The following is a 23480-nucleotide window of genomic DNA, read 5'->3' on the forward strand; positions in this document are numbered from 1 at the left end:
CACCACTGAATCATCTTGGGCCTGTGGCTGTCTCACAGGGGTCGGTCTCTGGCCCTGGTGACTGCCTGGTCAGTGACAGATGTTCACTCTCCTCAACACAAAGTTGCCTCAGAGTAGGGAGAGTCCCCTTTCCTGCCACTCGATGCTCTATTTGTGAATCCATTTTTGTGAGTTCATATGAGCACCTGCCTTTTCTCTGGGTGACTGGCACACAGGATGACACCCCCTTCAAGGGAGTCCATACCCGCTCACAGAATCATGAACTTGTCTGGTAAATTCTGAAATGATCTATAGGTTTGTAATTATATATATGTATATATGTCCCACAGCAGCAGGGGAGTCACGGCCCTGCCATATACCTTCCTCGTGGGGGAGTTGAAGGAACATCCTTCCTTTCCAGAATGGACTTGGGAGTGGGGTGAGGGGTGGAAATTCAGTCAGACAGACCAGTGGCCCCTGCACATAATTGAGGAAGAGCTCAACACTGGGGTCCAGCGCTCATGGGATCTTTGAGAAGGGAGGTCTTGACCGTTAAAAAGGAGGCTTAGAGAAACAGACTGGTGTGTGTCCCAGAGTAGCCTGCCTTCCTTCCCCAAAGACCCACTGTCTCCATTCTCTGGGTTTGACTGGCTTGGGCCATTTTCCCACGGATACTCTTGGGTCTTTAGAATATTTGAGTCTTTGTTTCATCTGTCCTGGGACTGTCTCTGGGTTCTGCTGAAGCCCTCGAGCAGTCATTGTTATTATGGTTTGACGGGCTGTTTTCTGAGGGTCATCCTTGAAGTTAAGGACTTAAGGACCAAAGGGAATTTGTGGGGCACAGAACTGTACTTGCCGGGAACTTTCAATAGCCAGTTTCTTGAGATCACTCCTGAGGCACTATGTACATGTATAATTTTTTTTTATGGCTTCTTCCTTTAATTAAATTTATACTTGGGTGGTTAGCTTGGCGGGGTGGGGGTGGATGAAGGAACTTCTGTCTGAGGCAGTGGAGTAAATGGAATGGTTTTCAGGTGCCTCAGGCTAAAGTAGGAAAAGCAAGGTAGCTCTGCTCAATCATTCTGACTTTTAGAGTAGTTTTCCTCTTTTCTTCTGTCCAAATTTCTTTCTTTCCCCAGGTATCTGGTCACCCAAATGATGACTTTGAGATTTCATGTATTTAATATATTGACTAATAATAATGCCTAACACTTATGTAGGGTTTCTGTAATAGACAAAGCATGCTTTGTATTAATTCACTTAATACAGCAGCCCTAAGAGATAGGTATGATTATTCTCTACATTTTATGGCTGAGGGATCCGACGCACAGAGAGGTAAAGTAACTTCCCAAGGTCACACAGGTGGTACATAGTGGACCCTGGATTTCATTCCGGGCAGCCTGGCTCTAGAACTCTGCTCTTAACCAAGTTGCAGTGCCTACTGAATTCAGTCAACATCATACTGTTTTGTAATACTGTGGCCTTGTCCAACTTTTAAAAATGATTTTTATCTTTTATTTAATGCAGATGGTCTCAAAGTATGGTCCCAGGGACCCATGGAGATCCCCAAGGCCCTTTCTGGGAGTCTGCAAGGTCACAACTATTTTCAAAGTAATACTAAGATACTCTTTGTCCTTTTCACTCTCGTTCTCTCATGAGTATGCAGTGCAGCTTTCAAGAAATTTCATGACCCGTGATATCAACCAGACTGAACACCAAAGCAGATGTGAGAATGTAGCTGTTTTGTATTAAGCCAGATATTAAAGAGATTTGCAAAAATGTAAAACAGTGCCACTCTTCTCACTATTTACAGAATATAATTTTCATAAAATTATGTTGACACATAATGGGTTTATTGGATTTATAATGACTTAATAAATATTTGTCAAGTTACTCTATAAAATTAATAGAGCATAGTTATTATAAATGGAAGCTCTTAAGTTAAAAAAAAAAATGTTTGTATGTAAAGAAATCCAGAGATCAGAACTTTTGAGAACCACTGATTTAATGTGAAAACCCTTGCTGTTCAAGTGTGGTTCATGGCATAGGAACTTGTTAGCAGTGCAGAATCCCAGCCTCTCCGCTCCCTTCCCCCGAGACCTTCATTGTACCAAGAAGTGATTATATTTGCACAGTGGAAGTTGGAAAGACGGGCACAGAACCTGTGGACAAAGCAACTCAGCAGCTCAGTAATCCCCAGCCAAATTTCTGTCTCGTGGGGTTTCAGGGCTTCCTGTCCCCGGTTCTCTCCCCCTAAGGGCCTGGGTGAGGCCTCCCTACCTCTCTGAAATTCTTTGGTCCACTGTATATTCGGTGACTAGCCTACAGCACCGCGGTTTTCATGTCCTCATCAAAACAGGCGGCTCCATAGCAGTTTGCCTCAGTGTCCTCAAACATGTATGCATCAGAGTCACCTGGAGGGCTTGTTAAAGCACAAGTACTGGGTCCTGCCCCCAAAATGTCTGATTCATAGGTCTGAGAACTTACAGTTCTACCAAGTTCCCAGGTGATGCTGATACTGCTGGTCTGCCCACCTCCCTCTGAAAACCACTGCTCTGCAGGAATTGAACTGAGAAGTCTGTTGAGAAGTCAAATAATATTTATTCAAGTTAGTATATAATTACTTCAAGCCCCAGGATTATGGGAGAGATGTCATAAACTTCCACATTTTCAAAACCAATCTCTTAAAAATAGATAAAATCTAAAAAATTCAAAATTTGCGTATTTGCTAGGAGGCATCTATATCTTTTAATAAATGGCAAGCCGTAGGGATTCAAGCAGGTAACAGGTCATTAAGAATATTGCTTTTCTCTTAAAACAATGGGAAGGCTGCCCTGGCTGGTGTGGCTCAGTTGGTTGAACGGCATCCCATGCACCAAAAGGTCACCAGTTCCATTCTTGGTCAGGGCATAAACCTGGGTTGTGGGCTCTGTGACCAGTAGGGGGTATGAAGGCAGCAGCCAACCCTTCCCCTCTCTCTCAAAAATCAATAAAAACATATTTTTTAAAAACAAACAAAACAATGGGAAGGCTAAGGTTCAGCTTTCTTTTTAAACCAATTGTAAAATCACAAAATTTCAGCAGGAGACATAAATCACCTGTCAAGTTTATTTAAACTGATACCATGCCGTTCATCCACTTGGTCACAGAGCCAGATACTAGTAACAGATGAGTGTAGACCAGTGAATTTCTGCCCCCAGTCATGAGATACATGGTTAGAGCTATTGGATTTCCTCTGCTCAGGAGCTGCCATAAATCCCTGGCCTGGTGTCAGTTCCCAGGCTTGCGAATCTAGAGCTGTCTACGGTCCGGACCTTTCAGCAGGGTTTGCTGAGCTAAACAGGTGTCTGATGAAAGGTGTGTAATCCTTGAAGATTATCTTCCTCCTAAAAGCAGCTAGTTAGCCCAAACACATAAATCACACAGATGGGAGTTGGGAGTAGCTTGCCAAAGTTTACACTTTTGTATTTGAGGAAGTTCATATGGTTTGGTTCCAGGTGGTAGAAGATGAAGGTGTGCAAGGCTGAGGGGGGTGGCTGTCTTTGTAGGGGTAAATCCTTATCCATGTCCACACCTAGCCTAAGAATCTTATTTCACTTCTTGTCCAGTTTGCAGTCTTGAAATATTACTAGTTTAAAAAGGAGGAATGTTTCATGTTTTAAAAGGGTTAACCTTGCAGTTAATATGCTGGGAATTCAGTTAATTTAAATGGGGATTTAGGTCTGCAAAAACCAATCTTGACCTTGTTTAGAATAGTTCCTTCCTTATCCTAATGGATCTGTCTACAGGAAGGCAACAATCTACCACTTTTTTTCTCCCTGTAGGAGGGCGTTAACCATTTCAAAGGAGGGATCAGGGTGACTTAACATGACAATTGATTCTGTTGCTACAAGTAGGTCAGCCTTAACAGAGGTGAAGTGAATTTGGGGTCCGCATGTAGTGAAGCTTAGAAATACTTACCTTTTGCAGACACTTACCTAACCTTTATGCAGACACCTTGATAATCTTTTTTTTAATCCTCACCTGAGGACATTTCTCCATTTTTTGTTTAGATAGAGTGGGAGGGAGAGAGAGAGAGAAACATCGACGTGAAAGGGACACATTGAGTGGCTACCACCCGCACGACCAACCAGGGCCAGGAACAAACTGCAACCGAGGTACGCGCCCTTAGCAGGAACGGAACCCGGGTCTCTCTGGACCGCAGGCCGACACTCCAACTGCTGAGCCAAACCGGCCAGGGCTTGATAATCTTTTGAATTAAGTGTGTGGTCCATGCACTAACCCTCAGACCTCACCTTCCACTGGAACAAAAGAGGAAGCCAGCTTTCACTAGTATCAGGATTGTCAAAGTGGGTGAGGTGTTTCCGGGCCAGTCGGCTTTCAATTACAAGTCTCCTGATTGCAGAGTAAGTGCTGCTCACCAGCACCTCTGGCTCACAGACAATTTAAAGGGAATAATTTCACCAGCGATTAATTATACTGCAGCTACTGGGGTTTATCCTTCAAACATCACTTTGTTTTCAGTCTGAACAGCCAGGCTTCCCCAGGGATAGCTCAGGTTTTCTGATTGAAAGTATCCTGAGTTAAGGAAAGGTGTTACAGCGCCATGGGAATCTATCCACCAGGGTGTACTGTACTCATCTCGGATGCTCCAGGGTAATACGCTGGCTTCCAAGACAAGTGCTTTTTATTTTCCTGCATCTTAGATCAATTTTTTGGAATCTTTTTGGTAAGTGAAATTTTAAGAGCTGTTTACTTAAACCGCCACACCTCCATAATTACTTAATAAATAAACATTCTTACCAAAAATGAGTCTGTCAGTGCGCAATGTAGTAATTATGTTAGAAGCCTAGAAAAGTAGGAAACAAAAAATAGCAAGAAATCCATTCTTTAACACACTCCATGAAGGTCAAAGCAGTGAGGGGCCACCACCAGCTACAGCTTTTGGGGGGAAGTGCCTGTCACAGGTGAAACTTCAAGTGCAAGTTCCATCAGCCTAGTGCACAGGTGGAGCAGAGCAGACACGACCCTTGCTCTTCTCGGCCACATAGTTTAATGTATACAGAGGTTTCACTTAACTAGTAAGGAATCAGAACTGTGTCCTCGGTCCTTCTGATTGCAGAACTATTCCATTTAAACCCAGCATTTCTCCTTCAGAAGTAGACTTTGTGGATTTACAAACGGCTCTTCATATAAGTTCCCTTCATTGTTGTAAGCTCCTGGAGAGTTTCATGAGGTCGAGGAGCAGGAAAACCTAACTGTAGGCCACGCAGTGACGTCAGACAGTGCATCGTGTGCTCTGTGATATCGGTGTATGTCATCCCTGAAAACTTGCTGGATGTTTTTGCTCTGAAAGTCCAGTGCGCTCAGCGGGCTGCTTCCTCCCCTGCCGCCTTTGGACCAGAACTTTTCCATGGCAGTGTCAGCCACAGACTGAAGGGGGTGTCCCTGGAGACGGCCACTTCACATGGCAGGAGTAGCCAGTGCTGAAAGGTTTATACCTAAATGCTCTTCTCCACAGACCCCAAGTTGCCTGATAGTTCCAGTGGCCTAACCAGTGTCAGCTCAGGCCCTGAGAATGTGTATCTGTACTACCTCAGGGTGTAAAACATGAACAGCTGTGTAAAATATATTTGGGTGGTGGATTCTGGCTGCTTTCTCTTATCTCAGAGTATAGACCGTGGGAAGCAAAGACAGAACAAAGAAATGCATGTGCTTCCTGAGTACGGTTGCTTGTTGTCAGGTATATAAGGTAAGGAGGGCACATACCACCTTCTGACCATTTGGGTCATACAGAAATCTTTCTGCTAGGCTGCTGGGGGGTGCTTTCTGCCTCCAACTGTGGGGTTCAGATAAGAACCAGTCAGGGGCTAGGGAATTTGACAGTCACTGCAGGGGACTTTTAATTGTGGAATCTCATGGACAAAAGGGGGATAGTTCCATATCCATGGCACTGTGGTTCTCTACCCCCCAGGAGTACAGAGCTGGGACCTCCAGCTGGCTGAGTAAATTTCTCAGCATGTTCCAAATACTTAGGAGGCAGGTGACGGATGTGCCAATTATCTGTGTTCTGAGATGTAGGCACTCTTTGTAGTCTGGCAACAGAGAGCTTTTCTCCATATTGACGGGGCATGAACGATGTGGGCTGGGCTCAGCCAGGCGCGGTGGCCGGCACTGTTCGCATTCCTGACGCTGCTCTCCAAAGCCCCTGCGTGAAGCCTAACGTGTGTGATCAGTGGTTTGACTGTAAAATGTTGTGATGCTTCTTTGCATTCGATCAAATTCTTTGCACTTAAACATGAGTTAAAGAGACAAGTCAAAAGACTGGAGCAAAAACCTAAAGTTAAATATATGCCTATTCTTTATAACGGCATTCAGAGTAAAACCATCAAAATGCAAAACGCTGTGCTGTTCCCCTCTAAGGTCAGGTTGGATTTCTTGTCTGTATTTCTGCATTATTTACAGTGATTTTGAGAGGCAGGAAAATGCATCCAAAGCATTTCTCCTGTTAACAAAAAACCCAAAATCGAGAAAATTCTTGAGAATGCAGCCATTTTGGAAATGTAGTTAAAGAAGAAAAATGCTGAAGATTTTGGGTGGTTTACAGAGCAGCATGATTTTGTAATTGCTGCCACCTACTGTATGTGGTTGATGTTTGTTTAAATTTACGAAGTTCATGAAGGTGAGGCTGTTGAACTAGATAATTAGAGCAAGGCAGACACCATTAATTGATAGCATTTCTTCTCTACTCCAGAAGTGGCTCTTAATTACTGAGACAGCCGCCAGCTTTCATTCATTCCCTTCAAGTGGATTTAAAGTTTTTCTCATTTTAACATTTCTTTGCCAATGAACCTTCACAGTAATGCTGTAAAATGCACATTCAAAAGCTTAACCCTGCTCAGGGATTTTCTGAGTATACACGAAACAATTTGCTTTAAGGAGGTTGTTTTGTTTTCATTCATAGGAACAACGTTCTGGATTTGGGGTATAAATTAATTTCCATGAAAGAGGTGAAATTAGAGCTAGTGGAGCTCATGTGAGGTGTAGCAGTCGACTTAAAAGACATTCTTTCATTAGTCTTAAAACAACGCTTCAGATCAGCCTGCTAGTTAAATGTAACAAGCAATATAGAATCTGAGTCAACAGAGGCCCTTCTCTTTTATTAAGACCCAGCTGTCAGAGGGTCATTAGGTCCTTCCTGCGGAAAACAACTTGCCCATTAATGTTTGGGGTGGTCCCTCGACAGGGTTCCTGAGTAAATGCCTGACATTTACTTTTTGAAAGAATCTGAAGCTGGTGTGAGACTTGAATGTTGAGACTTATCAGAAGGAATGTCTTCAGCCTTGGTGTTGTCAAACATGCCACATGCATGTTTGGGATACTACTGCTAGGTATGTGAGCTGACTTACAGCGCCACTCTGAGATTCAGAAGCATAAACTTCATGGAGATCAAGTCCCTATAACTGGGAAGAGACTACATACGTAAAATTCATGCACTTCTCTGATGTAATGTTTTTACCTTGTTACTACTTACATTACTTCAAGTGGCCCCTGTTCCAGTGTCTGAAAACACCACAGTGAAGTTGACTTTTCTTTCTCTGCCCTAGGCTATTTGCTTTCTAGAAGAGAAGGCCAAGCCGGATCTCCCGAAAAACCACTCTCTGATTTGGGCCGTCTGTCCTATCTGGCCTATTGGAAAAGTGTCATCTTAGAATATCTCTTCCACCACCATGAGAGGCACATCAGCATCAAGGCGATCAGCAGAGCCACAGGCATGTGCCCACATGACATTGCCACCACTCTGCAGCACCTCCACATGATTGACAAGAGGGATGGCAGGTGAGTTTGGTGCTTTGGGCAACCCCAGCTGCCTCTCAAGCATCTTATACCAGAAAGGATCCCTGGAGTTGGGCAGATTTGTTCTCAACAGTATTGTTAAAACCTTTCTTTTAAAAAGAAAGCAGGTGCCCGGCCAGTGTAGCTCAGTTGGTTGAGCATAGTCCCATGCACCAGGATTGATTCCCGGTCCAATGTTTCTCTCGCCCTTTCCCTTCCTCTCTCTGTAATCAATAAAAACATATTTAAAAACAAAAAGAGAAAATAGGAAATGACACCTTTTTGCTGATCAAATTTCAATTTACTGTGCCTTTTCATTGATGAGCTTTTTGATTGTTCCTAACCCAGGTAATATTAGTGCTAGCATATGTCATTATGTGAAGGTGAAATGAAATTTCAGCTTTTGATTGCACTTTGTTCTGCCTCATCACATTACAGATTTGTTATCATTAGAAGGGAAAAGTTGATATTGGGCCACATGGAAAAGCTGAAGACCTGTTCCCGGTCCAATGAACTTGATCCAGAGAGTCTGAGGTGGACCCCAATTTTAATTTCTAATGCTGCAGTTTCTGAAGAAGAGCGAGAAGCTGAGAAAGAGGTAATGATTGGCTTCATCAGCCTAAGTTGTGTAACTTCAATCTTGTAGCGTTCTTAAGCTAAAAAGGTCATTAACATCATTGTCAAAAGCTTGGTTATGTAGAGAGAGCTTGTGAAACGATATGGCCCTAATTTCTCTAACTGAGGTTGCATGGTAAGACATGATAATTTTATTGAATTGAGTATGAAAAATGAAACATTTATCATTGATCACAAAGCAGCATTTTTCACTACTGACAGCATGTAATCAGATCAAATTTGGTGCTGAGCTCCAAGGCTGCAGTGTCAATCGATTCTTTGTGTTTATGAACTTGCTTAAAGTGCTCCATGCCAGTGAGCATGTAATGTACTGATAAAGGACTCAAATCAATTCGCTGCATCATTAATACTGCTAAATATCCCATGAAACCCAATCTTCTTTGATTTGTTATCCTAACTGATGTCAGAGTCCTGAGATGATGCAGCTGGAATGTTGCTTGGCTAGATGAATGTCCTGATCAGAAATGACTTAGCATTGCCTTTGATCCTTAGAGGCTCTGACTGCCTAACTACCTCTCACTGGCCTGCCATTTTTACCCTCCCCCGTAGGCTGAGCGGTTAATGGAACAAGCTAGCTGCTGGGAAAAGGAGGAGCAAGAAATCCTGTCGTCTAGAGCTAACAGTAGGCAATCACCTGCAAAAGTACAATCGAAAAATAAATATTTGCATTCCCCGGAGAGCCGGCCAGTGGCAGGGGACCGAGGGCAGCTGATGGAGCTGTCTAAAGAGAGCAGTGAAGAAGAGGAGGAGGAAGAGGAGGAAGAAGACGATGAAGAAGAGGAGGAGGAAGAGGAGGAGGAGGAGGAGGAGGAGGAAGAAGATGAAGAAGAAAATATTCAAAGCTCTCCTCCAAGATTAACCAAACCACAGTCCATTGCCATAAAGAGAAAGGTATGTGTCTGTTTAGATTTTTAGTCTGTGAGTCATTTTCAATCAAATCTTGTCATTGCAAACATTCTATTAGTATTTATTTCATTTTCTATTCTTTAGATGTAGTTTATTTGTATCCAGTCTCACTGATCATATATCATCATCGTTTATCTTACAGTCATGATTGTGTTTACTTTTTGAAGTTTGTTAGTGCAATGACAGGAAACCAGGGGCCGGCTGGCTTTCTGGTCTAGTAGTTACTGCCACCTGCTGGTATGTGGGGCTAGAGTAAGTCAGGCTATGGGAACAGAAAAGGGCCCTGACAAACACTTAAACCATCTTCAACAAATATTGATGGAAATACCAAGGCCTAGAGAGGCTAGGAGACTTGTCCAAGGTCACACAACTCATTAGACATGGAGCCAGAACCAGATGAGTGCTCAGACTTCAGCCCAGCACACCTGATGCTATTTCTTTTTCTTGTTCTTGGCATAGAATTTTTAGAAGCTATTTTAGGCCATTCATTTGGATGCTGATATTTTGCATTTGTGGCCAAGTACACATTATGAAACTATTGAGCCCTGGCCAGTTTTCTCAGTGGTTAGAGCGTCAGCCTGCGGTCCAGAGAGACCCAGGTTTGGTTCCCGCTAAGGGCACGTACCTCAGTTGCAGTTTGTCCCTGGCCTTGGTTGGGTCATGCGGGTGGCAACCACTCGATGGGTCCCTTCACATTGATGTTTCTCTTTCTCTCTCTCTACCTCTTTCTCCCTCCCACTCTATCTTAACAAAAAAGTGGGAAAATGTCTTCGGATGAGGATAAAAAAAAAATGAAACTATTCATACCTTAGTGGTCTGGTGGTTTTCTCTGCATAGACCCCATGCAGAAGGGAAAAAACTGATTTTGTCTTTAGGTACTTGCTCAACGCAGATCTTACATCTTTGTCTTCATTCTCTATCTGTGACGTAGACAGGGGGTCAGATAATGTTAGTCTAGCCAGGACTAATAGAGATAACACAAGGGAGTTAAGACTCTGCCCCAAGGCCATCCTGGGTGGTGTTTGTCAAGGAACCTGCTGCTGTAACTCCCAGCGAAGGGCAGCTGTGGAGAGGTGGGGAAAGGAGCCTCCCACGAAGGGGGTACAAACTTACAGAAAATGGGCTTTTGTCTTACAAGGAAAATGTATTCATGTGTTATGTATGTAACCAAAGAAATTTGTTTTAGGAACATCAGAAACCAGAATCATCCAAGGCATGATATAGACCACCATCATATAAATGGATTCAACCTGAAAAAGACCAGAAAATTGATAATCATAAATGTTAAATTATAAGATCAGGCTTAAATGTGCACCTTAGAGAACATTCAAAGAGTTAAAAATGTGAGACACAGTAATTCTTAGGTTCAGTTTACCTAGAGTTTGAGTTCTAATAACACATATTAAACCCTTCTTTGCAATTTATTTTCAATAATTTTTGAGGCCCATTATTGACAGATTTACATTTTAGTAGCAAATTTTTTTGTTATTCCTATTTTTAAATTGTGTATCATTAAATACTTTTTGCTTGAGAAAATGTGTTTTATAATTGCAGCTATGAGGGGTCATTTGTGCCAATCTTTATATCTTGGGTTAATAAGACCGATCTCAAGTCTTTTATTTTGTAGTGCCTTCTATATTAAAATATTTTGTAAGATTGTCTGTTGCTGACATCCCTGCAGCCACCAATAAATGACTTTGTTAACATGTAATCCTTTTTGTAAGCACCTTTTCATTGTTCCTGAAGTCTTATGAAATGGGAACAGGGAGCTAGGCTTGTATACCAGCCTATTTCCTAGAGTGCTTTGAATGTGATAGGTGCTCCTGAGCAGTTATCGATATTAAATGAGTGACCCAGTGAGTAGTTAATTATTGCAACATTTATAGAAACATTGGTGTCTGTGATGACTTAAGAGCTATGATGTACAGGATATTGAAGCCAGCAAGTGCCCTTGGAAAATATATGCTGGAAAAGCAAACCATAGCTTTTAAAATCTATAGTTAAGCTTCTAGGATGTTCTCTTCTCAGAGCATCTGCTTGAGTAAACAGCTTTTATTTGGAAAGCACTTGCCTGTGTAGTTGGAGCCCGAGAGGGGTGTTAAGCATCAAATGGAAGGTGACGTACAAAGGCAGGACAGATGTCTTTATGTGGAAGATTCTTAGACTCGTGTTCGGTACACGTTTGCTACATAGCAACTCAACCATTTAATTTCTCATGAGCTCTGTGTATTATGTTTGGAATTAATTTCAGAGGCCTTTTGTGCTAAAGAAGAAAAGGGGTCGTAAACGCAGGAGGATCAACAGCAGTGTAACAACTGAGACCATTTCCGAGACGACAGAAGTACTGAATGAGCCCTTTGACAACTCCGATGAGGAGAGGCCGATGCCACAGCTGGAGCCTACCTGTGAGATTGAAGTGGAAGAAGACAGCCGGAAGCCAGTCCTGAGAAAAGCTTTCCAGCATCAGCCAGGGAAGAAAAGACAAACAGAGGAAGAGGAAGGAAGAGACAATCATTGCTTTAAGAATGCTGACCCTTGTAGAAGTAAGTGGAGGAATTATAAAACTCTTACCTTTGCGAATGTCTGTTCATTATTGCCAGAAAGCAGGCACCTGGAGTCATGCCCAAAGGCATCCCTGAGGATGTATGGACCCAACAGAAATAAGTACACATCTGTCCTTTCTCATTCATAAAAGGTTCTATCCCTTCTTCCTGGAATTGGATTTTATGTTAAACAACTTCTAAGGCCAGAACATTTCCTCTAGGTGGGTTCATCTTACATTCCAGAAATTGGCTTATCCTTAAAATCTTTAAGTCTGTCAATAGGAAACACATTGCATTTCCTGATTCTAATACGTACTTTCCCTCGCACATTTAATATTCCCCAAATCGGCGTATATTATTATCAGTGTGAGCACTGAACTCAGTAGCTTTATTTTTTCCTGAAAAACAAATATTAATAAATTGATGGTATATCTTATATTCAGTGGTGTCTTATGATATATTATCAAAAACCAGCTAAACTTACACCATCACTATTAGCTTTGCTAATTAACAGGATAATGTTGAAATCAGGAAATTGTCCTTTCTTTTAAATTACGATTTTATAATTGCTGCTGGCAGGGACACTCCACCCCATTCTCTTAAAAATAAAACCTAAAACACCTGTGAATCATCTTTGATGCCCTGTTTAAAAGCAACATCCCTTGCCCATAGGTCTGGGAACTTGTGCTCCCAGCTGAGTCCTGAGGGTCTGTGGGACAAGGTCTCAGACTTACTGCTGAAATGACTGTGCTTAGAAACCCATTTCATTCCCATCTAGGGAACAGGCCATCTCATTTTCCTGGGCAACACAGGTTGTCACTTTCGCTTTTTTTTTCCTTTGGTTAATCTTCACCTGAGGATATTTTTTCCGTTGATTTGTCAGAGAGTAGCAGAGAGCGAAGGAGGGGTTGGGGAAGAGAGAAGACAGTTAGACGGACAGACTTCAATGTGAGAGACACACATTGATTGGTTGCCTCCCCCATGAGCCCCTCCTGGGGCCAGGGATCAAACCTGCAACCCAGATACATGCCCTTGACCTGGAATTGAACCCACTACCCTTTGGTTCTCAGGCCAGCACTCTAATCGCTGAGCCACACTGGCCAAAGCTCAGTCTTGATTTTGAAAAGCCACAATTTTAAGAACACAAGAAGCATCTTCTTGGCTTTTCTAATTAACAGGATATAATATTTTGCTGAGGGAATCGCATCTTACCCTGGGTATGGAGAAACCAAGCCTTGTTCTTTAGTTTCTTTAAACAAACAAACATAACAACAGCAAGCTGCAGCAAGAGATTATTTTTGTGTGGAAATTGAGCCTTATTACCAGTTGTCAGCTGTCTTCTCAGGAGCGTGTAAGTGAACCGTCATTGGCTTCATTCTCCACGTGGTGCCATTTGCCTTTAAAAACACTAAGCAGCCATGTTACACCTGATTCCTTTCAGAATTTTCTTCCTTAAAAAATAATTGTGAGAAAACTCATCTTCTGATTTAGAGAGGTCTTCCTGTAAGAACTGGTAGGTCCAGTAGCACGTGGAATAAGAACATAGACTCCAAGGGCGCAGGCGTGGCCAGCACTGCCCTTGTGAATAGAAGTGAAATCATTTGAACACCTTGAGATGCCTGTTAACTAGGTACTGTACTTTCATCTCTGAAGGGATCCATCCGCATTGCATATGTATTCTCTTCAGCTAGCCAGTTTGAGCCTAGCACTTGCAGGTAAGTTTATGGGTAATTTTTTTATTATTATTACATAAATAAGCTAGAAGCTCACCCTGCTCTGCATTGATTAGATTAGAAATCATTCCATTCTGGCGGAAGGAATTCTGTTCCATATTGACTATTTGATCTTATTTTTGTTCCCCAAAATAAGTTATTCCAAGTTTGTTCTAATACGGCTGTTTCTCTTTGTAAAGCTTTTTTTTTTATATTGATCCTCCAGGAGATCGGCATGATTTTTACTTTTCTAAGATCTTAAGACGTGGGTGTTTTATATCTATATTTATTCGTATATTTTCTTGTTTGCTTATATCTATAAAATATACTTACATATTTATATTCATATGTGCATACAGGTACAGTAAAAATAAAATCAGCTGAACTAAAATGAACTTGGCAGTTATGGTTTGTTTTTTATTTACTTTAGTTATTCAAACCACACATTTGAGCAGCAAATTGATCCAAAATACAGTCTGAACAGAATTAGTGATAAAAAGAGTACCTGTGTTTAAATGTTCAATAATTTCATGGTTAAATACATTATAGTTTATGTCATGTGAAAATGATGATCCTGCAGTAGATTACAGATGTATTTAGTTAGTTATTTATTCGTTTCAGAGGTACACAGTTTATTTTTATGCCAAAGAGAACATTCAAATCAAAGTAAATAATGTCATCTGAGATCATTTAAATTCAATAATTGTCCACAAACCGAAGTTTACTTTCTCAGGTATTCATTTCCTTAGTACAATGGTGATTTGGATATGAGCTGGCATTAACCCCTTTCCCTTGTATTTCCTGGTTTGTATTGTTTGAGTGGATTTTTTTTGCAATGTGAAATTTTGGGCATCAGAGAATATCTTGCTTATTAAACTCAAATAAGTTTGTTATAGTCGCCTGTGTCCATGTGCTTCCTATAAAAGGAGAGAGAGAGACTGTGTGGCATGTACTCTCTTTCCAGGTCTGGGTGATTTCTCATGTATACACAGTATTATTATTCCACATTAGTCTTTTGTTGCTGTTAATCCTGACCTGAGGATATTTTTTCCATTGATTTTTAGATAGAGTGGAAGGGAAAGAGAGAGAGAGAGAGAGAGAAACATTGATGTGAGAGAGACACATTGATTAGTTGCCTCCCACATGACCTGACCGGGATTGGGGATCGAACCTGCGACCTAGGCATGTGCCCTTGACCAGGAATCTAACCCAAAACCCTTTGATCTGTGGGCCGACACTAACCACTGAGAAACCAGCCAGGTCTCAACATTAGTCTTGAGTGTGTCTTTACCATCAAGTCTTTTTTTTTTTTTATCCTCACCCGAGGACATTCTTTCCATTTTTTGTTCAGGTAGAGTGTGGGGGGAGAGAGGAACAGAGAGAGAGAGAGAAACATCGATGTGAAAGGGACACATCAAGTGGCTGCCACCCGCACAACCGACCAGGGCCGGGGACAAACTGCAACCGAGGTACATGCCCTTAGTGGGAACCGAACCCGGGTCTCTCCGGACCACAGGCGGACGCTCTAACTGCTGAGCCAAACCGGCCAGGGCACCATCAAGTCTTAAAATGCTAAATTGGAAGCATTGCTTGCTAATTAATTAAGAGGAGTGAATTCAGGTTGTTCATGGTTATGCTTTCTAAGACTTTGTTTTTCTTCCTCCCTTTTCTTTCTGTCTCCTCGATAAGACAATATGGATGATGATGCAAATAATTTGAAAGAAGTTAATAGAGACAATCTTGAACCTCTAAAGTGCAAACAAGCATGGCCAAAAGGATCAAAGCGTGGTCTGTCTAAGTGGAGGCCAAGCAAAGAAAGGAAGACCGGATTTAAACTGAACTTGTACACCCCTCCAGAAACGCCCATGGAGCCTGATGACCAAGTAACAGTGGAAGAACAGAAGGAGACTCTGGAAGACAAAAGCAGCCCGACTCCCACCAGCATTGAGGAGGAGGTCAAGGAAGCTGCGGAACCCCTGCTGCCTCGGGATGAAAACAGAAAGGAAGAAACGTGTACACCTGTAAGTCCAAATAAATCACCAGGTGAAAAACTGGAAGACGATCCAATCAAACCTGAGGAGGAAGAGGAGGAGGAGGAGGAGGAGGAGGAAGAAGAGGAGGAGGAGGAGGAGGAGGAGGAGGAAGAAGAGGAAGAAGGAAATGTAGAAAAAGACCTAAGTGGTATTAAAAGTCAGGAAAAAGGGGAATCAGAAGTCTTCCTGGACAAAGAGGACCCTGTGCGTTTGGATGATCATGAAGAGGAGGAGGAAGAGGATGAAGAGCCATCTCACAATGAGGGTCATGATGCGGATGATGAAGACGACAGTCACATGGAGTCTGCAGAAGTGGAGAAGGAAGAACGCCCCAGGGAAGCTTTCAAAGAAGTGCTGGAAAACCAGGAGGCTTTTTTAGACCTTAGTGTCCAGCCTAGTCATTCTAATCCAGAGGTCTTAATGGACTGTGGCGTTGACCTTGCAGCTTCAGGTAACAGTGAACCTAAGGAGCTTGTTGGAGATGCTGAAACTGCACCTGAGTCGGACGAGGAACCCCACGATGAACAGACGCAGAAACAGGACCAAAAGAACAGTGAAGAAGCAGATTCTGAATTCAAAGATGGAAGTACAGCAACCATGGAAATCGACTCTGAGACTGTTCAGGCAGTTCAGTCTTTGACCCAGGAGAACGGTGAACAAGATGACACCTTTCAGGATTGTGCTGAAACTCAAGAGGCCTGTAGAAGCCTACAGAATTACACCCATGCAGACCAAAGTCCACAAATTGCTGCCACTCTGGATGATTGCCAACAGTCAGACCACAGTAGCCCAGTTTCATCTGTCCATTCCCATCCTGGCCAGTCAGTACGTTCGGTCAGCAGTCCAAGTGTCCCTACCCTGGAAAACAGCTATGCCCAAATCAGCCCGGATCAGAGTGCCATCTCAGTGCCATCTTTGCAGAATATGGAAACCAGTCCAATGATGGATGTCCCGTCAGTTTCAGACCATTCACAGCAAGTCGTTGACAGTGGATTTAGTGACCTGGGCAGTATCGAGAGCACAACTGAGAACTACGAAAACCCAAGCAGCTATGATTCCACTATAGGTGGCAGCATTTGTGGCAACGGCTCTTCACAGAACAGCTGCTCCTATAGCAACCTCACCTCCAGCAATCTGACACAGAGCAGCTGCGCTGTCACCCAGCAGATGTCCAACATCAGCGGGAGCTGCAGCATGCTGCAGCAGACCAGCATCAGCTCTCCCCCACCCTGCAGCGTCAAGTCCCCGCAAGGCTGCGTGGTGGAGAGGCCCCCGAGCAGCAGCCAGCAGCTGGCGCAGTGCAGCATGGCCGCGAACTTCACCCCGCCCATGCAGCTGGCCGAGATCCCCGAGACCGGCAGTGCCAACCTCGGCTTATACGAACGAATGGGTCAAAGTGATTTTGGGGCTGGGCACTACCCACAGCCATCAGCCACCTTCAGCCTTGCCAAACTACAACAATTAACTAATACACTTATTGATCATTCATTGCCTTACAGCCATTCTGCTGCTGTAACTTCCTATGCAAACAGTGCCTCTTTGTCCACTCCATTAAGTAACACAGGGCTTGTTCAGCTTTCTCAGTCTCCACACTCCGTCCCTGGGGGACCCCAAGCACAAGCTACCATGACCCCACCCCCCAACCTGACTCCTCCTCCGATGAATCTGCCACCGCCTCTTTTGCAACGGAACATGGCTGCATCAAATATTGGCATCTCCCACAGCCAAAGACTGCAAACTCAGATTGCCAGCAAGGGCCACGTCTCCATGAGAACCAAATCAGCGTCTCTGTCACCAGCCGCTGCCACCCATCAGTCGCAGATCTATGGGCGCTCTCAGACTGTAGCCATGCAGGGTCCTACACGGACTTTAACAATGCAGAGAGGCATGAACATGAGTGTGAACCTGATGCCAGCCCCAGCTTACAACGTCAACTCGGTGAACATGAACATGAACACTCTCAATGCCATGAATGGGTACAGCATGTCCCAGCCAATGATGAACAGTGGCTACCACAGCAATCATGGCTACATGAATCAGACACCCCAGTACCCTATGCAGATGCAGATGGGCATGATGGGGACCCAGCCATATGCCCAGCAGCCAATGCAGACTCCGCCCCACGGTAATATGATGTACACGGCCCCTGGACATCATGGTTACATGAACACAGGCATGTCCAAACAATCTCTCAACGGGTCCTACATGAGAAGGTAGGCAACATAGGCAGTCACAAACCCCCTGGGCATCACTATTGGACTGATCTGCACAAATACCTTCGAAGAGTACGATTTCAAAACCAGCAATTGGTGTGAATGCAAAAACATTTGTTGGCACCATTTATTTAAAAAAAAAAAAAAAATGCTGTATGCAGCAGAAAGCCTTATACAAGTTGTTTTTCTTTTTTTTTTCTTTTTCTTTTTTGGTACCTTTGTTTCTGTTACTTTTATATGAAGTTCTCTGCAAAGGAAGGCCTCTCTTTGGACTACAGTTGGAGGCAGCCACTTGTTGTGCCTGCTTCCAGTAAACAATGTGGATATCAAGCCCCGCACCCCAAGTTATCTGTTTTAATACTGAACCTAGAGGTTTTTTTCTTCTCTGTCCACTCCATGTAAATGCCTTTAGCATTTCAGTTATTGTATATTTTGTTTAAGGTGACCTTTCAGCATGCCGCTAATGTCTTTGTTAGTGACAGTGCATTTTGTAGTACTGTACAAGTGTTGTGCTAACAGTAAGCCATTTCTTAAGTTTTTTGCCTTGATTAGGGTACCCTAATTTGAGGGTTTAAAAAAAACTATATTTTTGTTAATTATAAAACTGTAAAGAGCTATAAAAGCTATTCCCATTTGGTTAGTCAAAAGGGTTTTATTGCTAAATGTTTGGTGTAAAGTTGAGACCCTTTTCCATTTTGGTGACAGATTTCTTTGGGGGAAAAAAGGCAGCTTTCAGTTTTATAAATGCAGACTTCTGTTTATTGAATGAAGCATATCTCAGTGTTTATCTGTCAGGTTTTGAAACATTTCATATATGTCCAAATACTTGGCAGGATTAAAAAAAATAGTGAATTTGGTGTAAAGTTGCTATTTTATGGAAATGCCTCTAACTTTACATTTTCATTCCATCTGTAGATTTTTCTATCTTTATAAAATATTGGAGTTATTTTTTAAGGAAAAATAGAGAAGTAGCTTGTGAATAGCTCAAACTAAGCTTACAAATCGCATGTAAAAAAGCAAAAAAGTTATTTGTGTCTGTTTATATTGCTTCCTTTTTTGTAGCCTTTGTACCTGTACAGGTGACTGTAAGGGCCAAGCAGGAGAGGCGTAACCCTTGTATAAAATAGGAGCCAGCGACACTCTTGGATTTATCTGTTCTCTTTTTAGTCAGTCACTTCAAAAAAAAACAACAAAAAATAAAAAAAAAGCTGTACATTTTAACATAAAATAAATTATGATGAGCCATTTTTAGCCTCTTGTGTCCTGTCATATTATGATTGATAGAGAATGACCAATTGAACTGTATCATGTGTCACATTTCAGAACACATACACATTTTGGGAAAATAAATTATTTAGTGTAAATTGGAGTTAAGAGATTTTCTGACTTGTTTTGACTTTGGGGGAGGGGGTTGGCAATAAATAAGAGTAATATCTAATAAAACCATCACATATACCAAATACCTATTTAATAAATTAATTTATAATGGATTTTAATGCTTTTCATGAAAGTTTATTTTATGCTAGTGCATACCTTCTGTATGCCAATCATTGTCTTTAAAATAAAGTGAATTTGTTTTTTTCTTTTTGACTTTGATCTTCATTTGCAAAGGGATCCTGCACAAACATCCAGTTGTCTCAGTCGTTCAGTCTGTAGAAATTCTCCTTAGGGCCAGCGCAGTGACAGCCAACTTCATCTCTCCAAAGGATAATACCAGAGAGAGAGAGAGAGAGAGAGAGCGCACCCAGCTTGGGATTATATGTTTGAAAACTCATCTTCTTTTAAAAAAAAGTGTGAAAGTTTTGCTCTGTTGTGAATGAGTGATTGGATGTTTTCTTTAGTGTCTAAAGTTTAGAGCAAAAAAAGTCAGTGTTTTCAAATATTATTTTATGGAATTCAGAGAAAGTTTTGTGTGTTAAAACAGTATTCAAGCAACAAGCCTAGACATGCATGCTTGACTTGGCACCCACGTGAAGGGGCCGTCGAGCTCCCCAGCGTCCGCACGGCGCTCACAGCCCCCTGGCGCCAGTCACGACATCTGTGCCTCAGGAGGAAGCTGCTTTCCCAGGCGCTGTGCAGATCACAGGCTGGAAAGTAGACTCAGAAGGAGGAGGGGCCAATGGGGGTTAAAAGGAGGAAATCTGTAATACTTACAACAATCAAGATTTTTAAAAATCCAAAAAAGTGGGGGAAAAAATGAAGTAGACTCAGAATAAAACTCTGGGAAGGCAGGAGGGTGCGCACACCCCGGAGTCAGGCCCCTCGGAGGGAGGCTGCGCAGGGTGTCCCTTGTTTCCCCCTCGCTCCACAGCATTCTGGGCTTGGTGTCAAGAGTCTATGTTTTGGCCCCTTCCCTCCACAACTGCACAGTCAACAGGGGAAAATCTGTAGTAGCTGAGGGAGGGTTTCCAAAAACCACTTCCGCAGGGGCTGTCATCACGAAGGGAGAAGAGAACCTTCCAGATGCTGTGCTGGTAGGAAAGGAAACCTAATCCACCTGCAGAGTGGGAGCTGACTGTGCTGCTTGCTTGACTCAATGGCTGTGTCATTTCGGGAGCAATCAAGGACCTTAGCAGCTCAGTGAGTCCACACATCAGGCCAGAGGCTGCCTGAGCCTGGGAGGTGGTGGGGGGCCTGCTGACGATCTGATCGGAAGCCACGCAGAACTCCCCACCTTTGGCAGTGGCTTGCTAGTAACACCCTACGGTCTGTGGATACCTGAGTTCCATGTCCCCCAGACACACACAAACACACTGTGCCTGCCTCAGTCCTACAGGGAGCTTGTGGACAAGTCCCGGATCTGCCAGACCAGAATCTAAGACCAGGACTGGGACTCCTGTATTTCGCAGCTCACTAGGGAGTATGGCATAGCCAGGTACCATGACCCCAAGTCCCTGCACTCATTGACAGAACAGAAGGGCGTGGTGTGGGACCTAAACTGCTGATCTGAGGTGGCCCCAGGACATCCTGAACACTACCCCTCACTGACCCACTCTCTAAAGAAATCAGCTCAGACTGCATTGTGACCCCAAGGAGCCTGGAAAACGAACCTGGATTTATCAGGATGGAAATGTCGCCATCAGGCTGAGATTCATTAACAGTCCAGGTCTTTTAAACCCAGTGATGTGTTCTTCCTGAAGTGGTTGTCAGTTGCAAACCTGTATTTTTCAATAGGTCAGGTAGTGCCTGCCCAGGTGTGAAGGCATCGCTCTTCCTTGCCAACATTCTGTTTCAGATACAGCGAATCAATATGTTACAGAGCTCTCTCACAAACAGCCCTCCCATGTGACCCACACACACCCCGTGCAGGAAATGGGGCTTTTGTCTTCAATTTACAGACTGAGGCTCAACAAACCCAGTTCTCTCTGAAACTCAGCTTTTTCCTACAGCACTTGATTCTGCGAAAAGACTAACTTGTCATCTCTCTGACTTAAAGGCTTAGCTAATAAACATATAGCACTTTAAAAACTATTAAGTGCTGTACAAATACAGGTTACTTTGTTACAAGCAAGTGTTGGTCTACAGTCAATACTTAGCTTACAGGCACAGTCATATTATGAAGCAGTCTTCAATTTCTTTGTACCCAGGCTTCCATAATTCCACACTCCTGCTTTTCCTTCTCCCGGCTGTCCCCTTTCCTGGGGCTCCCTGTCTCCTCTCATCTCATGCAGTACAGCAGCTTCATATTCCCCCTCTATGCACGTGACACCTACAATTACATCTCCAGTGTGAGCTCTCTCTAGATCCAAGGTCAAAGGACGGGCACCTTTTGTATGTCTTAACAAACAGATGGTGATCTTCAGCCCCCTGCCCCATTTCTGCCCTGTCAACCCTAGCTCAGTGTTAAGGCACCACCAAGAAACGGAATTGATACCTTTCATTTCTCCCTCCCTCCATTTCTCACTCACCCAGAGTAAACCCTGGGCAGTTCTGGGAAGCCGAACCAGCCACAGAGCCCAGGCCCAAGTTCTCCCCCAGCACCAGAGCAGGGCAACTTGCCAACAGCCACAGGGTTACCCTTGGGTGCCTTGCACAGCTGCTGAGCCCCTGGACACTGTCCTTCCTCCATCAGGAACTTTCATTCTGTTGGAAACCAGGGTCTGCGGATTCTCCAGGATAATTCCAAAATAATCGGGTAGTAGGCCCTTGGCGCGCCTCAGTCCAGGTCACCTTCCTCTATCAACGTGCCAACAGCCTCCTAACTGGTCTTCTTGCCTCCTTAACTCCCTACCATCCATTTTCCATACTTCAGCCATAGTGTTTTTTTCCCAGAGTGATTTCCTTAAAACAGAAAATGCCATTCCCTTGCTTAAAAACCTTCAATCGTTTTTCCTTCGTACTTGGAATGAAACCTAGCCTTCCTGCCTCTCCCCTTCCACGCCGCACCTCCCCCACGCGCTCTGGCTTCACAGATGGGCAGTTCTGCAGACGCACCTTGGGGTGTGTTTCCTCAAAACACACTTCTTTGCTACACTTCACTTGTGCTGTTCCTCAGCCTAGAATGTTCCCTCCCCATGGGTAAAGTGTGCTCCTTCAAGACTGTGCTCACCCCAGGCTCCTCGGAGAGGTCTTCAGGAACCCTGGCTAGAGGGGGTTTCCCTCCAACCCCGTGTCCAGTTGCTCACCTTGCCTCCTCATGGCACTTGATCATAACGTGCATTTTAGTTTTTTCTTTTGGCCTCCTAACCCCACTCTTTGGCATGCGGTAGGCTCTCAATAATACTTGCTGACTGAATGAATGTTTTACTTCTGAAGACTTGAAACACTTTTGCAAAACCTGATCCTCCTTTCTCCTACCTCAGCGCCCAGGCGCCATCTTGACGAGACCAGACTCCAGCTTGAAAGTGCCCTGCTCTGCCGTCCTCAGAGGGCTCAGCCCGCAGAGAGGTGGAGCACGTGGGAAGGTGGAAGGACTCAGCAGTGGAATTGCAGGTGTCCCATACTTTCTGTACATAGATTCATTTAAAAGTAAAGATTTAAATAAAAATACTGATTTCTCTCTGGACAAGGAATAGAGCAGACCTGGGAGATAAATGAGTTTTTAGGGAATTATTAGGATCCTGTGATGGAAAAGTCTGAGTAGGGGCCACTGTGATCCTAGAGTCCTTTTTGGTGTCTATCTCTTCCAAGAGCCTGTATATGGCTCCCATCACACCCAAATCTGAGTCATTGTGAGGACCCAATTCTTAGGCCAAGGTCACTCACCCAGAGTAAACCCTGGGCAGTTCCGGGAAGCCAAGCCTGCCACAGAGCCCAGGCCCAAGTTCTCCCCCAGCACCAGAGCAGGGCAACTTGCCAGCAGCCACAGGGTTACCCTTGGGTGCCTTGCACAGCTGCTGAGCCCCTGGACACTGTCCTTCCTCCATCAGGAACTTTCTTTTTCATTCTGCTGAAAACTACAACCAAATTGGAGAACTGAGCACCTCTTCACATTTTGCCACAGGCCTTTACCACACTCTGCTTTCTCTGGGCAGTTTTGGTTTTTGGTCCTTGACCGTCAGCACTGTCACCAGTATCTGTCTCTGGGTTCTCTCTGGTTTATGGTCCTGGTTCCAGAAGCCACCTCTACCCGCTTGATGCCTGCTGCTGTCCTCTCCTCAAGAACGAACATCAGAATCATGG

The 23480-nt window shown here is 43.7% G+C and overlaps 1 protein-coding gene across 12 annotated transcripts in view; it reads left to right on the forward strand.

The window, feature by feature from the left end:
- Positions 1–19439, forward strand: part of KAT6B (lysine acetyltransferase 6B) — a 196124-nt gene extending 176685 nt beyond the window's left edge. For 8 of the 12 annotated variants that reach the window (XM_036265070.1, XM_036265069.1, XM_036265073.1 and 5 more), the window contains 5 exons: positions 7587–7818; positions 8254–8413; positions 9001–9342; positions 11609–11900; positions 15302–18015. In XM_036265070.1, coding sequence (XP_036120963.1) covers positions 7587–7818; positions 8254–8413; positions 9001–9342; positions 11609–11900; positions 15302–17862 — 3587 coding nt within the window. In that variant the 3' untranslated portion in view covers positions 17863–18015. Of the gene's footprint in view, positions 1–7586; positions 7819–8253; positions 8414–9000; positions 9343–11608; positions 11901–15301 lie in introns of all 12 variants that reach the window. The other 4 variants (XM_036265067.1, XM_036265068.1, XM_036265066.1 and 1 more) reach the window with 2 other exon arrangements.
- Positions 19440–23480: the final 4041 nt, after the last annotated feature.

This window comes from Molossus molossus, unplaced genomic scaffold (genome assembly GCF_014108415.1).
Source record: "Molossus molossus isolate mMolMol1 unplaced genomic scaffold, mMolMol1.p scaffold_m16_p_17, whole genome shotgun sequence".
NCBI classification, from domain to species: Eukaryota; Metazoa; Chordata; class Mammalia; order Chiroptera; family Molossidae; genus Molossus; species Molossus molossus.